The 19,232-nt window shown below is 43.1% G+C and overlaps 1 protein-coding gene across 1 annotated transcript in view; it reads left to right on the top strand.

Moving 5' to 3' along the window:
• xkr6b (XK, Kell blood group complex subunit-related family, member 6b) overlaps nt 1-16,002 on the top strand; it is a gene marked incomplete at both ends in the record, with an annotated part of 52,818 nt that extends 36,816 nt beyond the window's left edge. Inside the window, 2 exon segments of the mRNA XM_080514062.1 lie at nt 14,130-14,326; nt 15,032-16,002. Of these exon segments, the coding sequence (XP_080370188.1) occupies nt 14,130-14,326; nt 15,032-16,002 (1,168 nt within the window).
• Nucleotides 16,003-19,232: the final 3,230 nt, after the last annotated feature.

Raw genomic sequence — 19,232 nt, 5'->3', positions numbered from 1 at the left:
ATGAATCAAATTAAATGTGAAGTACCTGAACACTGACCATTAGCTACACACTTATACAATCAGTACTTTGTAACTGGTGTAATTAGATCAACTAAATTGCTGTGGTCTGCGTGCCAATGTTGCATCCTGCTACTGTTACAGGAGGCTCTTCAAAATGGGAAAAAAAAAAAAAAAAAAAAAAAAAATGTGGTTTGGGCTTTTTCATAAAAAGCAATCTCGCTGACTTGAAGCTACTCTTCTTCTCACTGTGACACTCGAGTAATTTGCATGGAAAAGCTGCTTCAGTTTGTCTTGTCATTATTACAACAACAAAAAAAAGCAGTTTACAGGAAAAATATGCACCATTAAAAGCTAATCAAACATTTTAAATTCAAGCAGGCAGACTCTCCAGTGTGTAGTGCTCTTTTACAAAGGAATGGCCTGGGACTGCAGTCAGTGTTAGCAGAACCACTACGAAACAACAAAATAAATAAAACTCAAAGAGAGAGGAAGTCTGGAAGATTTTCACATGTTTGTTTTATGGCGAGAGAGAGAGAGAGAGAGAGAGAGAGAGAGAGAGAGAGAGAGAGAGCTCATCACACACCCAAGCATTATGCGCAGAATCAATATGCCGCGTGTTGCTGGAGGTCAGGATACTCGTGCCACATCATAAAGAGAGTCTCACTTCAGTGCTAACAATAGAAGAGCTGCCAGATTGTGGGAGGAGCCTACCTTGATTGTGAATAGCTGAACCCCCAATGACACTATATAGGGTTTGATTTCTGATTGGCTGGTTGGAGCAACACACGCCCGGGAGAGAGAGGACACAGTTTCTTCACTTCTGGGGCGTCGTTCCAGGTATGGGGACGATTATTACTGTTGGAAAACCATTAGAAACTGAATATATCATAATATGACCCCTTTAAATGAAACCAAAATCAACAGATAGATTGTTTTTTTTGCTTTCAAGAAGAATTTGTGTAAAGGAGATCCTAACTGGTGACACAACGTCTCCTTCCTGCAGACTGTAAATCACAGTCCTTTCATTTCACTCGATCTTTTTCTAATGTAGAATATTTCTAAACAAATGTTTGAATACACTTTACACCAACTTCGCTGTGGGTATTTTGGGCTGAAAGCTGCGTTGTGTGTTGATTTGAAAATTTCAGATTTGTACGTGAACGTACATCAGAGCCTTAACTTCTCTTTAAATTGAGATCTAAATCCAACTACAGTTGAATATTTTCTATGGCACAGTCCTACAAATGGCAGTCTGTGGATTTTCTGGTATCTTACACATCTTATAGATGCACCCTTTTCAGTCATGACAACATACAAGCTGTACTATTTTATCATTTTATGAACACCCGGTGCATCTTAACACATCACAGCCCATTCTCTTTTTCCCCCCGAGGCACTGACAAGGAGCTATAGCTACGATCATACACCCATGCTGCTTTTATTGATGACAAGGGATGTTTGCGTCTGCTCAAAGAGCCAATCAGTCACTGTGAGCACTGATGAAAGGGCCCTCGAAGAGAAAGAGGCCTCGATCCAGACTGGGGGGGGGGGGGGGGGGGGGGGGGGGGGGGGCTTTGCCCTGTCAGCATCTGGTCTTCCCTGTATAGATCCATGGGGGGAAAGGATAGGTTCTCAGGATACCTACCTCTATCGATCAGACACCATCCCCCCACCTATCCTCCATCTAACCCCCCTCCCAGACACGGGGACTCTCATTCAAGCTGAGCCCTCTTGTTTTGTTTGCCGCCATGTATGTATGTATGTTTGCGTAAGTGCGGATTTTTAGGAGGTGGAAAGGCTGACACCGGGAATACAGACTGCTGTCTCGGAGGACTTATATAATACTGTATTCACCACTGTTTGGGTGAAGGGAGGAGGCTGTGTATCGGTTGGAAATGCTGCAAAGAGCTGGAGAGACATTTTATTCACAGCATTACTTGCGTGCGTGCGCGTGCATGTGCACTCTTCTGGGAAACTTTGATGACTTTTAATTTTCCCTGGTTGCCAGGATCCACATCCCACCCGGCCCGCTGCGCAGCTGTACTGCAATAGCTCTTGTCTGTGACCTTAAATCACCCCACCGCAGCTAAAATACCTCTGGATTTGGTGGTTGCTGCTGACAGCCTTGTATTGAGCACAGTGTCAGTCTCTGTCTTTCTATGTGGCTGGCAGGCTGCTATTTTGATCTGTCACAACACGTTTAGCACAGCAGGCGTGTCAGAGACAAGCGTTTGGGAGTCACACATGCGTTTTGTGTCACTGGATCCCCTCAGGTCAGCAAGGGGATCCGTATCTTCCCTTAGTGACACCTTGTAATGATGTGAAGCCCTGGGTACACACACACACACACACACACACACGCACATGCGCGCACGCACACGCACGCACGCGCACACACACACACACTCACACACACACATACACACACAACAGACCTGAGCATCCCAGGGGCCCATATGTGTCCCATAACCTCTGCTTGACCGGCCCTCAGGGCGTCACTAGCAAATTCACGATCAAACGAAAGCCACTTTTTTTTATCAAAAGATCATTTTCATTTCGCAAAACACGTCAACTGATGTCTCGGCCCTCCATAGCAGTGCTAATTTTTCATGTGGCTCTTTGGGAATGTTTGTTGCCCACCCTTGCTTTACAGGCAAAGTGACCTTCCTTGGTAACATCCTCATTTTGTTCTGGTTCTTCCAGTCCCTAGAGTGATGAGATAATGACAACCACAGAGTTTGTGTAAAAAAACCAAAAAAAAACAATGCAGAACACGTTTGCTTTAAATGTTTCTATTCACATCATCATGGTGGATTTTACCCCAAAACTGTGGCCACATATTTAAAACACATTGGGGACCTTTGTTGCAAATAAAGCATTATAATGAAGAACATTATGACTGAAGAGCACACCAGATGTGTCACTTATAAAACTATGAGAGTTTTTAAGCCATGTATCACAGGATTTGGACAATACTGGTCAGTTTTATATTGTTTTCCCCCACAGATTGGATTAGAAATACATAGGATACGATGGTGATCTTTGAGATACCTTCGAAAATCTCTAAGGTTGAAATTTTCACTTTTATGTTTTGGTCAAATTCCCAATAAATGGTTAATTTGTTTGAAACTGAGACAATGTGCACAATAATCTTGTTGTAATTGATCCCATCGTCAATGTCCCCATTTGCATCTTGGGAGTGTGTCTGTGGCTCATATTGCCATGCCCCCTGTGAGGCTCTGCAGTGTGACAGCAATGTCACTTATGATAGATGAGGTGACACACTGCATATCAATAATGTGTCAGTTCACTTTCCATTCATACATTCACCCCCCCCCCCCCCTTCTCTTAGAGAATAGCTCCTATCTTTCAAATGTGCATGTTCTGTGACTAATCCTCCTCACCAGTTGGCACCTCTGTGAAAATAGGACAGTTTTGAGACTGCGGTGTAGGGAGCTTTCTGTATTTACCCGGGGGCAAATTCCCTAAAGAGGAAGATTAATATATCAATGGATGACTTGATCATAGTTACACTCACACACACACACACGCACATATGTTGGTGTGTGTGTGCGTGCGCAGCCTGTTTGAGCGAGAGAATCTGCGCAGTTCAAGGGGGCCGCCTACGTTATTTGCATGTCTGGAGTGAACATCTATCATCATCATCAAGGCGCTGCGAAACAGTGAGGCAGGCAAGGCGCTGCCGACACTCTCGGGATAGAGTCTCAACACACTTTCAAAACCGTCGCTGCAGTAATATCAAACGCTTCCTAAATGCCTTCACCTGCGGTGGGAAACGCACACCACTTGCACGCGTGCACTGATGCAAACAGACAGGTGACGCTTAGTGACACTTTCTCTTTCCTTGACGTTGACTGAGTCCGTGATTCCCATCGCTGCCGCCACAACCCCCACACAGAACCACAGGACAACGTGCAGGAAAAAAAATCCTCTTCAGCATTAAATCATGATGACTGAGCCCTAAAAATCATACAGATCACCCAGACGTCATCATTTAAACTGCCTCCTCCTTCGTCTACAACATTTATTTTTTAATTTTTCCAGTATTGGCTCACTCCATTTTTTTTTTTCGATCGCCAGAGGGGTTTACAGAAAAGGAGAGGGGAGAGCTGAAATGGTACAGCCTGATAGATAGAGGAGCGAGAGACAGTGTGTGTGAGTGGAATAGTAAAAAGAGCCCCCGAGACGAAGAGGGGGTGCGTGGTGGGAAGGGAGGGAGCGAGAGCGAAGGAGGGAGGAGTATGGTGGGGTGGAGGCACAGAGCCAGAAAATTGCATTGCGTGCTCAGTGATTAGTTTACCTCCTGGGTCTCATTCTCTCTCTCTCTCTCTCTCTCTCTCTCTCTCACTCCTCTCCTCTCACTCGCCTCTCACTCCCCAGGTTCTTCTCTACCTCTAGTAGCTTTTCCTGGTGTCTTTGTCTTGCCACTTTGCTGCCTCTCGCCATCTTCCACTTCCTCTGTCACTACATCACACTGTCACTCTTTTCTATTCTCTTCTCCAGCCCGCTGTCTTCCACTTTCTTAGTAGATATCTCCACTGCCTCTCCTCTCTACCTCTACCCTGCTCCCCCCCCCCCCCCCCTTCGCCCCCTCCTCCTTGTGTGCTGACTTGGCCCTCGCCTCCATTCTCGTGTTATCTTCAGGGCTCGAAAAATGCAAAATGCCACCTGACCTGTATGTAAACTCATCAAACCTTGAAGACAAATTGTGCCGTGATTAAGTATTTTCATTGGGAGAGTATGGCTGTAAAAACAAAAAAGCTCCCAGGCACAGAGAGAACTTCCAATCAGTCAGTAAGTCAGGGAAGCATTTAAACACCATAAGCCAGCCCTGCTAATTATAGTCTTAAGAGCAATAAACATGAGCTTCCAGTGTCTCACACTATATAGCAGAAGTGCTGATGCTGAATGAAAGCCAGCCCCCACATGTCCCTTTTTGGTTTGGTGCTCTTTGAAAAGCAAGTGGGTCAAGCCTTTTCTTCTTAATCCGTACATAATCTCGCCCCTCCAGTTGAAGAGCAACCACGAAACAGTACATAAGGGGTGGGGAGACAGTGAAAGAGAGACAGGAGGAAAGGGAAAGAGGAATAGGATTTCACTTTAATTTGTCAGGGCATTTTTGTTTTTCCAACAAGAAGAAAAGAAAGATTTATTGTTTTGTTGAAATCAGAAATAGTCTGCAATTCTAAAAATGTCAACTCAAATTTTCACACTTTTCTCTGTTGTCTATTGTGTTTATGTGAGTGTACCTCGACTAAATATTATCCAAGAGTACGTTTAATATAAAGAGCTGTGAAACACATAAATATAGCTGCAGTAGAAAGCTTCAAACAAGAATGGACCTGGAGGGTAGAATGTATTAGAGCATGTACTGAGAGAGGTCATGTTTTTCCCTCCCTCATAAAAAAACATAAAAAAAAAAACATTCTAAAAAATATTCTTACATTTAGTAAGAGCTGAAACAACCATCCATCCAAGCAAAGTGTGTGTGTGTGTGTGTGTGTGTGTGTGGGGGGGGGGGGGGGGGGACTTATCACCCACGGCCTTATCACTGTAAGGTGAGAGTATTGAATTGAATTTTTCCCAAGTACCAGCACTTTGGATCTCTGGCTGATTCATAGTGAGAATGTATGGTGTTTCTGTCAACGCGTAGGACCTGATCATTACACAGTCTGAGTGGACTCGCGAATTTAAAACGAGGCAAAAACAGCATATTTTGCGACATGTTTGTATTAGAAACAGTCTGAAGTGAGATGCCAGATTTGTGACTCAAGCTGACATGATTGTGGGTGCGGCATACACTTTCCTCCGTTATGTAAGCACTATTAGATGTTATTGGTCTGAGCCGCATTATGTACTTTTAATTTCACCTGTTGAATCCAGTCATTTAATTAAGCCTGCCCTTCATTTGATTACCCGTCTGGATATTGGATAGTGCAGCCAAAGCACTGTTGATAGCTGCTAATGCCGGGCTGAAGTGATCAATAGCCTAGCGTATCCGAAAAGGCAAGGCAGTGTTCACCTCTTTAACACGAATACCGAATCTGCACATCCTTATCCTTATCGGGCTTCAGTCCATTATTGGAGAGTGACCCAAAATTATCTTTAATCAGCCTGAATCCGGCTGTCGTCCACCTGACAGCAGGAAGGCCTTGATCAACTGATTTCTTGGAGCACTTCTTCCTTCCCGTCTTCTCTCAAACGTTATGCCCTTTCCTCCCATTTCCAGGTTTCGCCATTCTGTTTTCCCCTCATTCTAGTGGTCGCGCCATGTCATGTGACTGCAGCTCAATGAGTTGAGGTACCGGAGGACTGTTGCTAATAGTGACAAATGACTGTTTTGCAGAGAGCAGAGGGAGGAATGTACAGTTGAGGCGAAAGCTAATGTCCCTGGTCTGAGTCCATGTTGGCTAATTGCACAGTCAGAGGAGAAATAAGAGGAACATGTTTGCTATGTCTATTAGTTTGAAGTGCAGCTTGACATTTTGGGTCATGAAACAGTCTCACTTTGGTTGCTATAAGAAGCTAAAACCACCTCTGAGGTCTTAATGGTATTGTTTGCCTTGCTGACGTTAGTAAAAATGGTATAAACACAGATGCTGTTGGTTTAGGTTTTTGGACAACAAACCACTTTTTGGGTGAAATCGCACAATCTGTGGTCTAAAAACTATGTTAAACATAACTTGTGTCCCTTAGAATGTCCTCGGAAAAAAAAATGTATTCTACATGGTTTCAAATGACACTCAAACGCTGGTCCTTTGTGTTTATATCACTTTTATTTTTTGACCAAACTAAACCAACCTTGCCAAGTCGTAGATAAGCATTGTGGCACTATGACAGTCTATAGACTTCATCATGAATTACTTGTCCCTCACGAGCCAAACACCCAATATCTACAGAGTTAATAGAACAATGACGAATCAGTTAAGACTGGTGACTCTAAGGCCCGATTTACATCTGTTGAAGTGAAAATGGAACGTGTTTGTTGCATTTTGGGCGTCCGTTTACACAACAATGGCACTCAGAGCCACTGAAAATGCAACTTTTTGTCCTCGCCATTGTTAATATTTATAGTATAGTGTTCTCTGAGTGCATGTGTGTGGTTTTATTAAAAAAAACAAACAACAGCACCCACTAGTGACCCAACACGCTGACGAGTGGACATCACTTTCAAAGCATTGCCGTATTAACTGGAAAATGTTCAGAAACAAAACAATAAAATAACCAACATGCGTCTTCACATCAAACATTGTCTTAATTTGTTTTTAATACCGAGGTGTGACATTTCTGAATGACCCACCAGCTGTCAAGGCAAAACCCCAATTTCGAGGATTTCAAGTTGCGATTTCAACTTGAATTCATGCAGTGTGTCAGCATGAACATTCTCCTATCCTTAATTTAGTTCGGCTTTTGTCTATGGTTAGAGACAGCTGGCATAAGAACAGAGTCCTTGAAGAATCTGTATTGTTTCATGACAATGGAGTTATGTAGGATGCCTTTTTTTTTTTTTTACCTTATCTTTAACTATTTGTCAGATTTTATTTTTAAACTGATGCCAAATGTTTTGTCTTTAGTTTCCAGACTTAATACGACACCTCAATCACATTCATATTCACATCAAGTACATTTTCAAGCAAAACGTCCAGCGTCAACTACAAACACGCCACATCAACTGTTGTGTTTGCGTTCCGTGTTATAATCACAGTGATAACACTTAATCAAGACATCAGCACTGCTTAACCGTTCCAAACTCTAAAAGCTGACAGGGCGAAGCAGAGTTGACACAGCGTCTCTCATCGCAGTCTGCCGCTACCCATCCCTTTCAGCTTGCATCATGTCAACTCGGCCTCCCTTCAACGTTCCAGCAGCTCTCGGTGAGGGAATGGCCCAAAGGCGCAGATCGTTGATCGTTGTGTGTTTGTGTGTGAGTGTATCTGACTTGCCTGTGGGACTAAGTTCTAAACTCAGCCAATGCAGCTTTTCATCCAGGGCTATTCACCACCATAAGGGAGATAAGGACCTATCTGATTTAGGATCACAGTATGCTGTTAAACCTGAAGCCCAGTGAGCTACATTGAGCCATCGAATGTATCCGGAAGGTGGAAAATCCTATAAAGCTCAAAAATGTCAACTTTTTTTTTTTTTGGGGGGGGGGCACTTTTATATCACACATCGATTTAATTTCTGTTTCTGGAATTTCTCCAAAAATCTAAAATGATAAATTGAAGATGTGTTTGCGATAACAGTTGGTGTTGGCGCTGCGAAGGTTGGCAAATAATGAATAACACAACGGTGACATCACTGTGAGGCTCCCGCTGAAGCTGTGATACTTCCAATCCCTGCGAAAGGCTAAGCAAGAAGTGTCCTTGAGTGAGTGACGATTCCCTGCCTGCCTTTCTTCAGCTGGTGTCAGTACAACAGTGAAATAATGAGGATTTATTAAAAAGATGAAATAAAATCAAATCTGACAGTAATTTATTTCATCTATTTGTGTATTTTGGCTGCCTCAGGAGGGAACAGTGCTGTGGGAGAGAATATGATTTCCACAGCAACGGTTTGAGTGATAACTCGTAGCTTTTGCATCTTCATTTCAGACAAAGTTTCTCGTTTCACAAAATGATGTCTATTTAGACAGAAACGTCAGACATGCTGAAAACAATGTAGTTTTTCATGGTGGGCGCTGTGTAAACAGACCAGATCAGCTCCAGTCCTCTTCAAGTCCAACGGACGAAATTAGCTAATTATTGTGAACTCTTCTACACCACAGTTGCATCATTTTTAAAATTTTATCTTATAATGTTCTAGATTTTAAGAATGATATATATCTTCAGCATGTTAAAGCTATAGGGCATTTTCCAACACCTTTCTTTTTTATTACAACTTAAATGGTCAAGCAGGAGATAATGGCTGATGTAACCTACATCAGCCATTATGAGGTGTCAGAGAAGCGTCGAGGGACAGAAATGTAAATCTTCCTGATATGGTTTAAACCTCTGAGAGTTCAGGCCCACAGAGTGACTCAGGGTGTGACCGATCATGGCAGCTGACATCGCCGCCTTACTTTCACACATACGCACTTCTTCTTTTTCTTTTCTTTTTTTTTGAAACCCTGAGACCGTGACTACCTCCCATGCTTACTGTCCGCTCAAATTCCACCTGTTACACATGATGCATAAGCCCTGCTGGAATAGTTACCAGTGATCTTCCTATGAATCACCTTATGACAAGATATGAATGCAGTCTGAGCTGCTGAGCCTTCCCACGAACATTTTGGACACAGATGCTGGCAAGGTGCGTGTGTGTGTGTGTGTGTGTGTGTGTGTGTGTGTGTGTGTGTGTGTGTGTGTGTGTGTGTGTGTGTGTGTGTGTGTGTGTGTGTGTGTGTGTGTGTGTGTGTGTGTGTGTGTGTGTGTGTGTGTGTGTGTGTGTGTGTGTGTGTGCGTGTGTGAACCTTCAAACCACCCACTCAAGGGATTAGTGTAAGGGTGGCCGGATGACTCACCGGTCAATATCTTTGGAGGAGAGGAAAAAATGGTCAAGTTTTCCACGTGGTGCGTTTCCCATTCGACCCGTCCCTCACTGGAGCTCACGCTCTGATCTCAGTGTCACGTGAGCGTCGTGCTTCTGAGATCTGGGTCTCGGCAGTCTGATGATGCAGGATATTCTTGCGTTTGCATTGTAAATATGTCTGTGCGGGGTGTGACGATGTGGTGGTAGTATTAGTAGTAGTGGCGGTGGTGCAGCCTAATGGCTGCCAGTGTCTCGACGGCAACAGCAGACGGTTGGAACATGACCCTGGAACCGCGTTGAGCTGTTAGGCCATGCGTACGGCTGCTTAACGAGCCATGAGTGATCGCTATGATCTTACCACAAATAATTCATGAAGAATCCTGTAGAGGAGCTATGGAGCTAAAAGGGAAGTGGGAGAGAAAAGCATCACAGACTAAACCACAGCTTAAGTGGAGTGAGGGTGTAGCGGGGAGGCGGAGGTGGGGAGACAGGAATCTATCTGACGGATGTGTTTGAAATAGAAAAGAAATCCCCCATTACCTACAGCGTTGACAAGTACATATGCATGCGTGTGTGTGTGTGTGTGTGTGTGTGTGTGTGTGTGTGTGTGTGTGAGCCAGTTCTTCTGAAGCTGTTTGTGTTACTACCTCTGGAAAGGCACAGTGGGAGTGTTAACAGCATGCATCACAATCGTGGATGTGTGTGATATTGTAGTGAAAGAATCACTGTGCGTGTGTGTCTGTGTGTGTCTGTGTGTGTGTGTGTGTGTTGGAGACGTGATGAAGTGAGCACAGATTTTTCTGACAGCGCCGAAACTCAAAGTGTTTAACTGTACAAGTTTTTCTGCTGAAGCCGAGGGAATAAAACGTTTTATCTAAAAGGAAGGAGGCAGATGTGAGTAAATGACAACTGCCATTTATTTTTGTATGCCTTTGGATGTTAGAGCTGATGTGTGAATTACAAGCACTTTAATATACTGTACATGCAGTGTATTTATTGTTGTAACCATGATGATGTCAGCTTGGCACATGTATTTTGTCCAATAATCAAATTGTCCCGTGATTTCTAAAGCTGTAGATATGTGTTGCGTATCATAGCAGGTGCTTAAACGGTGCATATTTAGATTTTCTGCCAGCGTTGCGGTTAATTAATAGATAAATAAAAATATGTAAAATACCACCAACCATCTTCTATAACCCTGACTATGAGCAAGTATGGTTCAGATTTAAATAATTCAAATTCAACTTCCTGCTGGCAAAAGATTTATCACACATATTCTTTCAAATATTAACTTGAATATTAAGTCAACTTTGTCTTTTTCCTCATATTGCATTGTTCACAGAAGATAATACTATAATGTAACATTAATATATAAGCCTTCATCATGCTTTTGGTCGTTATGGAAGTGTTACTACGTTTATACTTATTGATGACGGCAGAATAAATCATGCCACCAATCGAGTAATTATTCATCTCGCGAGTAGTAATTCAACAAAAGTCAGCATGCTTATATGCTAAACTGAGATAGTAAAAGATTCTAAATGACAAACTTGCTTAGCATCAGCATGTCTGCCTGCAGCCATCAGCATTTAGCTCAAAGCGCCACGTTGCCCCAGTACAGCCTCCCTCAAGCCGCGGATACGGGCGAGGAGGCCGTTACAGAGACGACGAAGATTACTGTTTCTGATGGAGGCTCCACAGATCCGCTGAGATGAACACACACACTAATGGAAACCGGGGAATGGAGACAAAGGGCCTGTGTAGGTCTTTGTGGCATGTCATTAGTTGGGGAGTGGGTTTGACTTGTTCCATCTGACATTTACCAGTCTTACTGAAAATGTCACGGAATGCCAGCCTTTACCGCTGGATATAATGGTGCCTGTTACAGCCCAGAGCCATTGATCCCGAAAACTTTTGTCCACTTTGCCCCCCTCCCTTGTTTCTCTTGTCCACTGTCCCGAAAAAAAAAGGGTCATCATCTTTGCACTCCCAAAATTTCCCTCTCCCGCACCCGACGTTACTCTTTGGTGCTCAAAGGCGCATCAGCAGCCTTGACTCAGCACGAGATGATTCTGTGACGGCGCTGAGGAAAGAATAGAACCAGCAGGAACTGTCTATTGTGCATCACTGGTGAGAATAAATAAATGGTCGAAGCGTCGTACACTGTGCGTACTCCACTCGCCATGTCAAAACGCCCTGCAATTGTCAAACCGCGCTCTCTTTTCAAATCATTTCCAAACCTACTTGAGAACAGGATGTTTTCATTTCTTCCAGTTAAATGTCTCAAAGGAGAAAATAGCATCGAACCCAAATTGGTGTCATTTATGAGGATTTATTTATTTTCAATCAAGTAAACATGACAAAATGCCTTGTAAATAACCCTTCAAAAAAAAAAAAAACGTTATAATATTAAAAGTTCCCTATCAAAAAGATTTACAACACTACACTGCTTGTGTTGAATTTGCGTGGAAAACAGAACCCGGTCGATCCTAATCTCGCCCGTTATTCTCAGTCAAAACAACAACCAAAAGCAATCAGACTGCACTTGACTATCAGTTCTTTACAGCGCACTGTTCTCAACCTCATTTCAAATTAAACACTAATCTCATGCCCAATAGCTAATTCAAAAAGTAATTATGTCGAAAGGCACTCATAGGCGTTTTCTGCTTTTGTTTGTGACGCCGCTGGAATCCGTGCCTCACTTTCTGCAACTGAATTTAGATTCTGAGCTCCTCAATTTGTTGGTTTTTCTTCTTTTTTTTTTTTTGTTGTTTGGGGTGGGGGGGGGGGGGGGGGGGGGTTGTTACTGTCTAGTCTATTTCTGTCCTTGCTACACTATTGTCCTCGGTTGACTGCCTTCACATCAAGTGCTGGATTTATTTGGCCACTCTGCCAGCTCAGGCAGATAGACCCTGCAGCTATACCACCCAATATGCACCAGGAGATAACTACAAACCACTGCAACTTTCTTGCTGCTTTTAGTGCCTCTTCCGCCACAGTTGGGTTCATTTAGGAGAAGAAAAGCAGAAGTCCAAACAGCCACATGGCTATTGTATTTCATTTGGTTGTTTTGATTTTTTTTTTTTTTTTTTTCACGGGAGCACTGGTTTTCTTACAGAGGGATTTCCAAGCGTCTGATGTGAGGCTTCTCTTCGCAGAGTCGATCCACTTAATGCTTCCCTCATCATTGTTTTCTCGCTTTCTTCCACGTACTATAATTGGTGACTCCAAACTGCAGCATTACATTTCAGAACAAATGCATGCCCAAAGAAGATTATAATCTTAATTAGCTGTATGGCTCGGCCCTGGACACATTACATGTTTTTTCCTCAGCAGTACACAAAGAGGCTCTGTGCTTTGTCCTCTCATAAGAAGTGGTGCAGCTTTGATTGCAACCGGAGAGTGATTCAATTAACGACCATCTCCCTGGTTTTCAACAGTCACTTCACCGTCACGGAACCATGTCAGTCACGAAAAATAGCCTGTTCTCCTGCCTGACAATATCAGCCGTGCAGTAGTCGTCCTGCCATGCTCATTTTATATATGCTATATCCTATCACACGTTTAATGACTAAGTCCTGAGATGAACGTTAAATGTCTTTAATCACATCAAATGAGTGATTATTTTTTAAGTATACAAGGCAGTCCAGTTATCATGTAAACCTACATCTGCCCAGGATAACTACTTGATTTATTATTTCCATTTTTCTCCATTTCTGGTCATATATATAGTTTTTAGTATCAGCCGTTGTTCATTTTTGCCTTCAAATCTCTGCTGTAACACAGAAATAAAGAATATCTACAGGTTTGACAAGTCCTCCAAGTTTTTATCAAACTCTTTCAACTCAGAACCTAAAATAAAAATGCAGCCAATAAAAACTACCAAACTACATCAATGGTTATAAATTGTCAGCATCTCACCATGTGTTTAGTAGCCTCGATAATCTCGTTTGAATGGCTTTGGTGACGCCAACTTCTATAAATTGACATTATGCAATGAACCCAGGAACTGAACTGAACAGATTAGAGAGAATTTTGGAAAAAGAAAATTTGTTCCACAGACACTCAAGCTATTTACTCAGTTAAATACAGCTGCATTGAACCAACTGTGCCCACTAAATAGGAGGTGATAGAGTTTGTTAACAATCTTTATAAAATGTTATTCACAGAACTGTTTCTACGTTCATGTTACTTACATAATTTCCTCCATTTTTGTATTTTTTTTTTAAATGGGAACTTTATTTGACTGTGTTCTGCTTTTGGAGAATTGTAATAATCGACAGAAATTCTTTGTGCTCATGTTCCGAATGTAATCAAGTCATTTATAGGTGAAAAAAAAAAAGATGCTGCAATCCATGGAAAAGTCTCTATTCCTGATTTAGAAATGAGTGTGGACACAATCGAGCTTTATATTCAAAATGGAGCTAAGAATGCCCTCTAGTGTCCAGGCTCCTATGTCTGCACTGCTCATGTTTCTGGGACATTAAACCTCGGTGCCTTTTGACTTAATGCATTTAAGTTATTATCATTTTAAACTCTACATTTCAGCCCGTGACAGGTGGAAACCGTCTGACCCTCGGCCTTCTCTCTCCCTGCAGGTACATCCGCACCATGTACCTTGGCATACAAAGTCACCGGCAGACGGAGAACCAACGGCGGTTTTACTGGGCGATGATGTACGAGTATGCCGATGTCAACATGCTGCGACTTCTAGAGACCTTCTTAGAAAGCGCTCCTCAGCTGGTGCTGCAGCTCTGCATCATGATCCAGAGCAACAAGGCTGAGTCGCTGCAGTGTAAGGACTTTTCTGTGGCTCGGAATATGTAACGCATCAGACTTTTGCCGTGTTCAGAGCCATGCCTGTGTCTTTATTCTGCATAATGAGATATACTTCTACTGTCACAGTCACATGTTAGGGTCCGTCACGTAATCTTTTACTGTGCAGTTATCAAATGACATTTTAGTCCGCAACGTTCGCCATTGTATTCTCTTACCAACAGTCATCACTCTTGTTATCAAAATCACCAGTTCTCTCACGCAATGCAGTTCCTGCGGGAGGCCAGTTCAATCATAGCAGGCGATATTCATCCTGATTGGCCTGTCTACAGAATTACCATCAATTCTTTTGCCGAGAGGCAACATATTGCTGTTTCTGTAGATAATCCTTTGGTGTTTGTTATGCAGCGGGTTACTTATCTGACTTATCTGTTCTCTCTACTATTAAACATGTCATCAGAAAAGAGAATAGGTGCACTAAGCAAAGGTTTTTATTGACACAATGAACTCTGTATTATGTAGCTTTTAAAAAGTGTTGTATACAAACTGTACTGTTTACTATAAATGGAGCAGAAGACAGGTCAAGGGAAAAGCACATTTCCAATAGATGGCCGTGTATGTCTTCATCCAGTCTCTGATGTATCGACAACGGTCTTGAAAACCCAATCTTTTATTCTTGTCGTTGTGGGTATTTTATCGTTATTTTCTCTGTTTGTTTGTCCAGGTTTTTCCGCCATGTCCTCCCTGGTGTCCCTGTCCTGGGTGCTAGCCTCTTACCACAAACTCCTGCGTGATTCACGTGACGACAAGAAGAGCATGAGTTACCGAGGTGCCCTGGTGCATCTGTTCTGGCGCCTTTTCACCATCTCTTCCCGGGTGCTCTCCTTTGCCCTGTTTGCCTCTGTTTTTCACATCTACTTTGGCATTTTTGTGGTGCTCCACTGGTGCGCCATGGCTTTCTGGGTCATCCATGGCGGCACCGACTTCTGCATGTCCAAATGGGAGGAGGTACTGTTCAACATGGTGGTGGGGGTGGTGTACGTGTTCTGCTGGTTCAACGTGCGTGAGGGCCGGACGCGGTACAGGATGGTGGCCTATTACGCCGTGGTACTGTTGGAGAACGTCATCCTCAGCTCCCTTTGGTATGCGTACCGTGACCCAGCCACCACTGACGCCTATGCCTCTTTTGCCCTCTGTGGCGTCTTCCTGTGCTTTGCCTCAGGTGTTGCCTGTATGGTTCTCTACTATGGGGTCCTACACCCTATGGGCCCCCGACTAAGGGTGCTGGCCAGCTCCTGCTGCGCCGAGCTGCTGTGGGGCCTTCCTCTTCCCCCTGAAGCCGAGCCAATGGCTCCCACGCCGGGACCTCGCGGCTCCCAGGCCACGCCCACACGGGCCCTGGCAGGGGAACACGCGGAGTCCGACGAAACACCCACGGACACCTGCCTTCCTGTTTTCCAGGTGAGGTCCACAGAGCCTGTGGACGCAGCCGGGAGACCCATCCAGCCCGAGGGTCCGCTCATCAAGATAGACATGCCCAGAAAACGCTACCCAGCGTGGGACGCGCACTTTGTGGACCGGCGCCTACGCAGGACCATAAACGTGCTGCAGTACATTAGCCCCAATGCGGTGGGCATCAGGTATAGGGACGGTCCACTTCTTTACGAACTCCTGCAGTACGAATCCTCCTTCTGAAGGCATCTTCTCTCTCAGCTCTGTCACCCCTCTCACACACAATACGGCACACTTTACCATTCCCTCATTCCTCTCTTCCTCCTCTCCAGATATTATCTCTCTCTAGTTGACATTCAACTCTTACCCTCTCTGCTCTATGATCATTCAGCTTTCCCTGCAGGAGATGTGTGTTTTGTCAACCGAAAATCTGTTCGGACAGTCTAAACACACAGTCATGATTTATTTTTTCAAAAGAAAAAAGAAGAAAAAAAAACAACAGTACAGAGAGAAAATTATAAACTTACAGTATCTTATGTGATATATACAGACGTCTCATATAAATCCTTCTACAGTGATAGAAGAGGGTTCTGTATGAGTGTGTAGATAACATATGAATGTTTCATTATGAAATGTGTTTAATGCATTATACTGTATTGGTGATTCAACCTGTGAATACTTGTGAAGGGCATATTGTTTGTCCCTGTGATATGGGACTGGTGCAAAGCCTGATGGGAATGATGGAGGAGAGCTTCAGAGGAGGCAGGTCTTTGCACATCCCAACATTTACTGCCATTCTTTATGTAAATCGCTCAAATATTTGATAATGTTTACTATGTCCTTAACCCGTGGTTAAAAAAAAAAAAAAAAAAAAATATATATATATATATATATATATATATATATATATATATATATATATATATATATATATATATATATATATATATATATATATATATAATAATGATAAAGCACTAAAATCTCTCACCTATCATCAACTGTAAATGATAGAATGAACACAATATAAGATGTGTGTCCAGGCAAAGCAATTCATGACACATCATTTTTACATTTTTTGGTTTTTTCTTTTGTTCCAAAATCTCGAATCACAAACAAATAAAAAATAAAGCACACTGACCTTCAATCAAGTTTACCCCCACACAGATTTTAGAGTGCAGGCTGCCCCCCAGTGGAGGCAAACTGTTACAGCATGCCTTAGTCATTTTTACCCACTAAAGTTGTGACAGCACAAAATGATGAGACAATGAACCACCCGAGATGAGAAACACAATGAATAATTGTATTAGAAAGAGCACAGAATTTTCTAAATTGGTGAGACAAAATCATGTTTAGTAACATTCCAAAGATTTTTGTAAGAAAATAATAAAGAAAAAATTGTTGAAATGCACTTTTTTTGGTGCAAAGACAGCCTTCAAGGAATCCTCCACCATTCCCTCTTGAATCTTAGAAAGTACTCCCCCGTTTCAACGTCGATAAAAAAAATAAAAATAAAAGCTTTCAGTTGATTGAAATATATTACTGGGAGCAAAGAATCGTATTAAGTTTTCAAACAAACAAACAAAACAACGCTGAAAAGTTATTTATATGCTGTACCTACGTATTTTTGTTCGCATTTATAGCCACTGACATAACTATATTTTCCCAGAACAGACACTTTTTTTAAATGGCAAAACACTACAGCGTTAGAAAGTGTGTTCAGCGACATCCACGCGCCCTCGAAGGGGTGACGTTTAAGTGTGTAACGACGACTGCCCTGGCACCTGCTCGTGCGGTTGTCACAAAGCCAAATCGTATCTTACAGTACTGTCTTTCCAATCGTGTTGCCCCCCCCACCCTTGAACCAATTGAATGAGTCTGTGCAGGACGTGTGCCATCGACAGGCTTGCTGTGCAGAATCCACACACAGATACGGAGCACATCTCCCAGCTCGATCTGAGCGCTGACGACGACTTAACTCACTTAAAATGCATAATATGAAACACGCCTTCAACATCATGGAAGCTTGACGAAAATTCCCACAGAGGGCTATCAAACACTTCTCCAGAACAATTGTTTAACTTTCCATTTTTATTGATTCAAGCAGTGATACATGAATATATTATGTGTTTTTTTTTTTGGTTTTTGTTTTTGTTTTTTACATTGTAGTGTTTGGCATGACTTCAGTATGAGACATTAGTACAGATGCACCCAACAAGGGATTACCCCGGAGCCTCATGCATCACAGAGATTCCTTTTACTTGGGTTACTGGCCTTCTGCTTCGCTGTGGCGTCCCGTGCCTGCTAACATCGTACTGTAAAAAGCAGATGTCGTGTAATCCAGGCTAAAAGGCAGACGAGGGTTTTTGCCAAGGGTTGGAAAAGAACACGAGGACCGATCTTGTGAAAAGGGCCAATGGGAGGTTTGTGTGATTCCCCCGCTTGTGTGGTCGTGTGAGAAAGGTGAGCGCTTGCCTCCCGGCGTGTGCTGCGCAAGCCGCAGTATGAAACGCATGCTTGTGTGGTGATGGGCGCGTTCGCACGCTGAGCCCTTTCCCAGGATTCAGTTCTCTCACCGATCGTTCGGCTCCATCCTTTGGTTGCTGCTCCGCCCTCTTCCGGATCTCTGTGGTGTTGGGTCTTTGGTGCACTCCTCAAATGGAAAAAAATAAATAAATATGAAAATGAATAAATAAATAAATACACTCTCACATTCTCTGGTGACTGAACAAACGGGGGCTGAGGCTGAACAAACGGAGATCCTGACATGAGAACATGCAATGAGGTACACTGCCATAACCAAGAGCTTCAACATCCACAGGGTCTGCCACCCTTTGGCTTAAAAGCGATGTTCAGCCCTGAGTAATTGAGAACTGTTGGGTCAGCTACGGTGGAGCAAACATCCAACACACCATGTGTATCGATGTATACATGTGTATGCAAACAACCACCTTGTTCATTGTTTACCATAGTAGCCAGAGTAGTTCCTCTGTGTTGTAGTGAATGAACAGCCATGTTGATAGTTGACGAGTGAATAATCTTGAATAATTTATATTGTTAAACTAAGACAAAAAAACAACAAAAAAAAACTAAGCAAAACAGCCAATACAGGGGTTCCTCAGGACCAACAGACTAGACCACTGAACCAGCTGACTCAGGGGTGTCTCAATGCAGTTCTCATCCCCAGGCATGTCCTCAAGGGTCTCCTTTTTTTCCTGAACATATTGCATCCCGGACCACTCCTCGCCTGGGACTGTACCACTAAACCTTTGGTTTGCACATTTTTGTGTGTGTGTGTGTGTATATGTGTGTTTCTTGGGAATGAGTATTCATTCTTATTACTGGGGTGAGGGGCGTTTTTTTTTGTGGTAGTTGGCTGCCTGGCGTACAGTGCATCCTTGCTCAACACCGCTGACCTTTTCCCAGACGTGGACTCGTGTCCGAATCAGGTGCAAATACACTGTGACTCATTG

This window comes from Blennius ocellaris, assembly GCF_963422515.1.
Source record: "Blennius ocellaris genome assembly, chromosome: 18".
In the NCBI taxonomy this organism is placed as follows: Eukaryota; Metazoa; Chordata; class Actinopteri; order Blenniiformes; family Blenniidae; genus Blennius; species Blennius ocellaris.
This window is presented reverse-complemented; position numbering and strand designations above follow the sequence as displayed.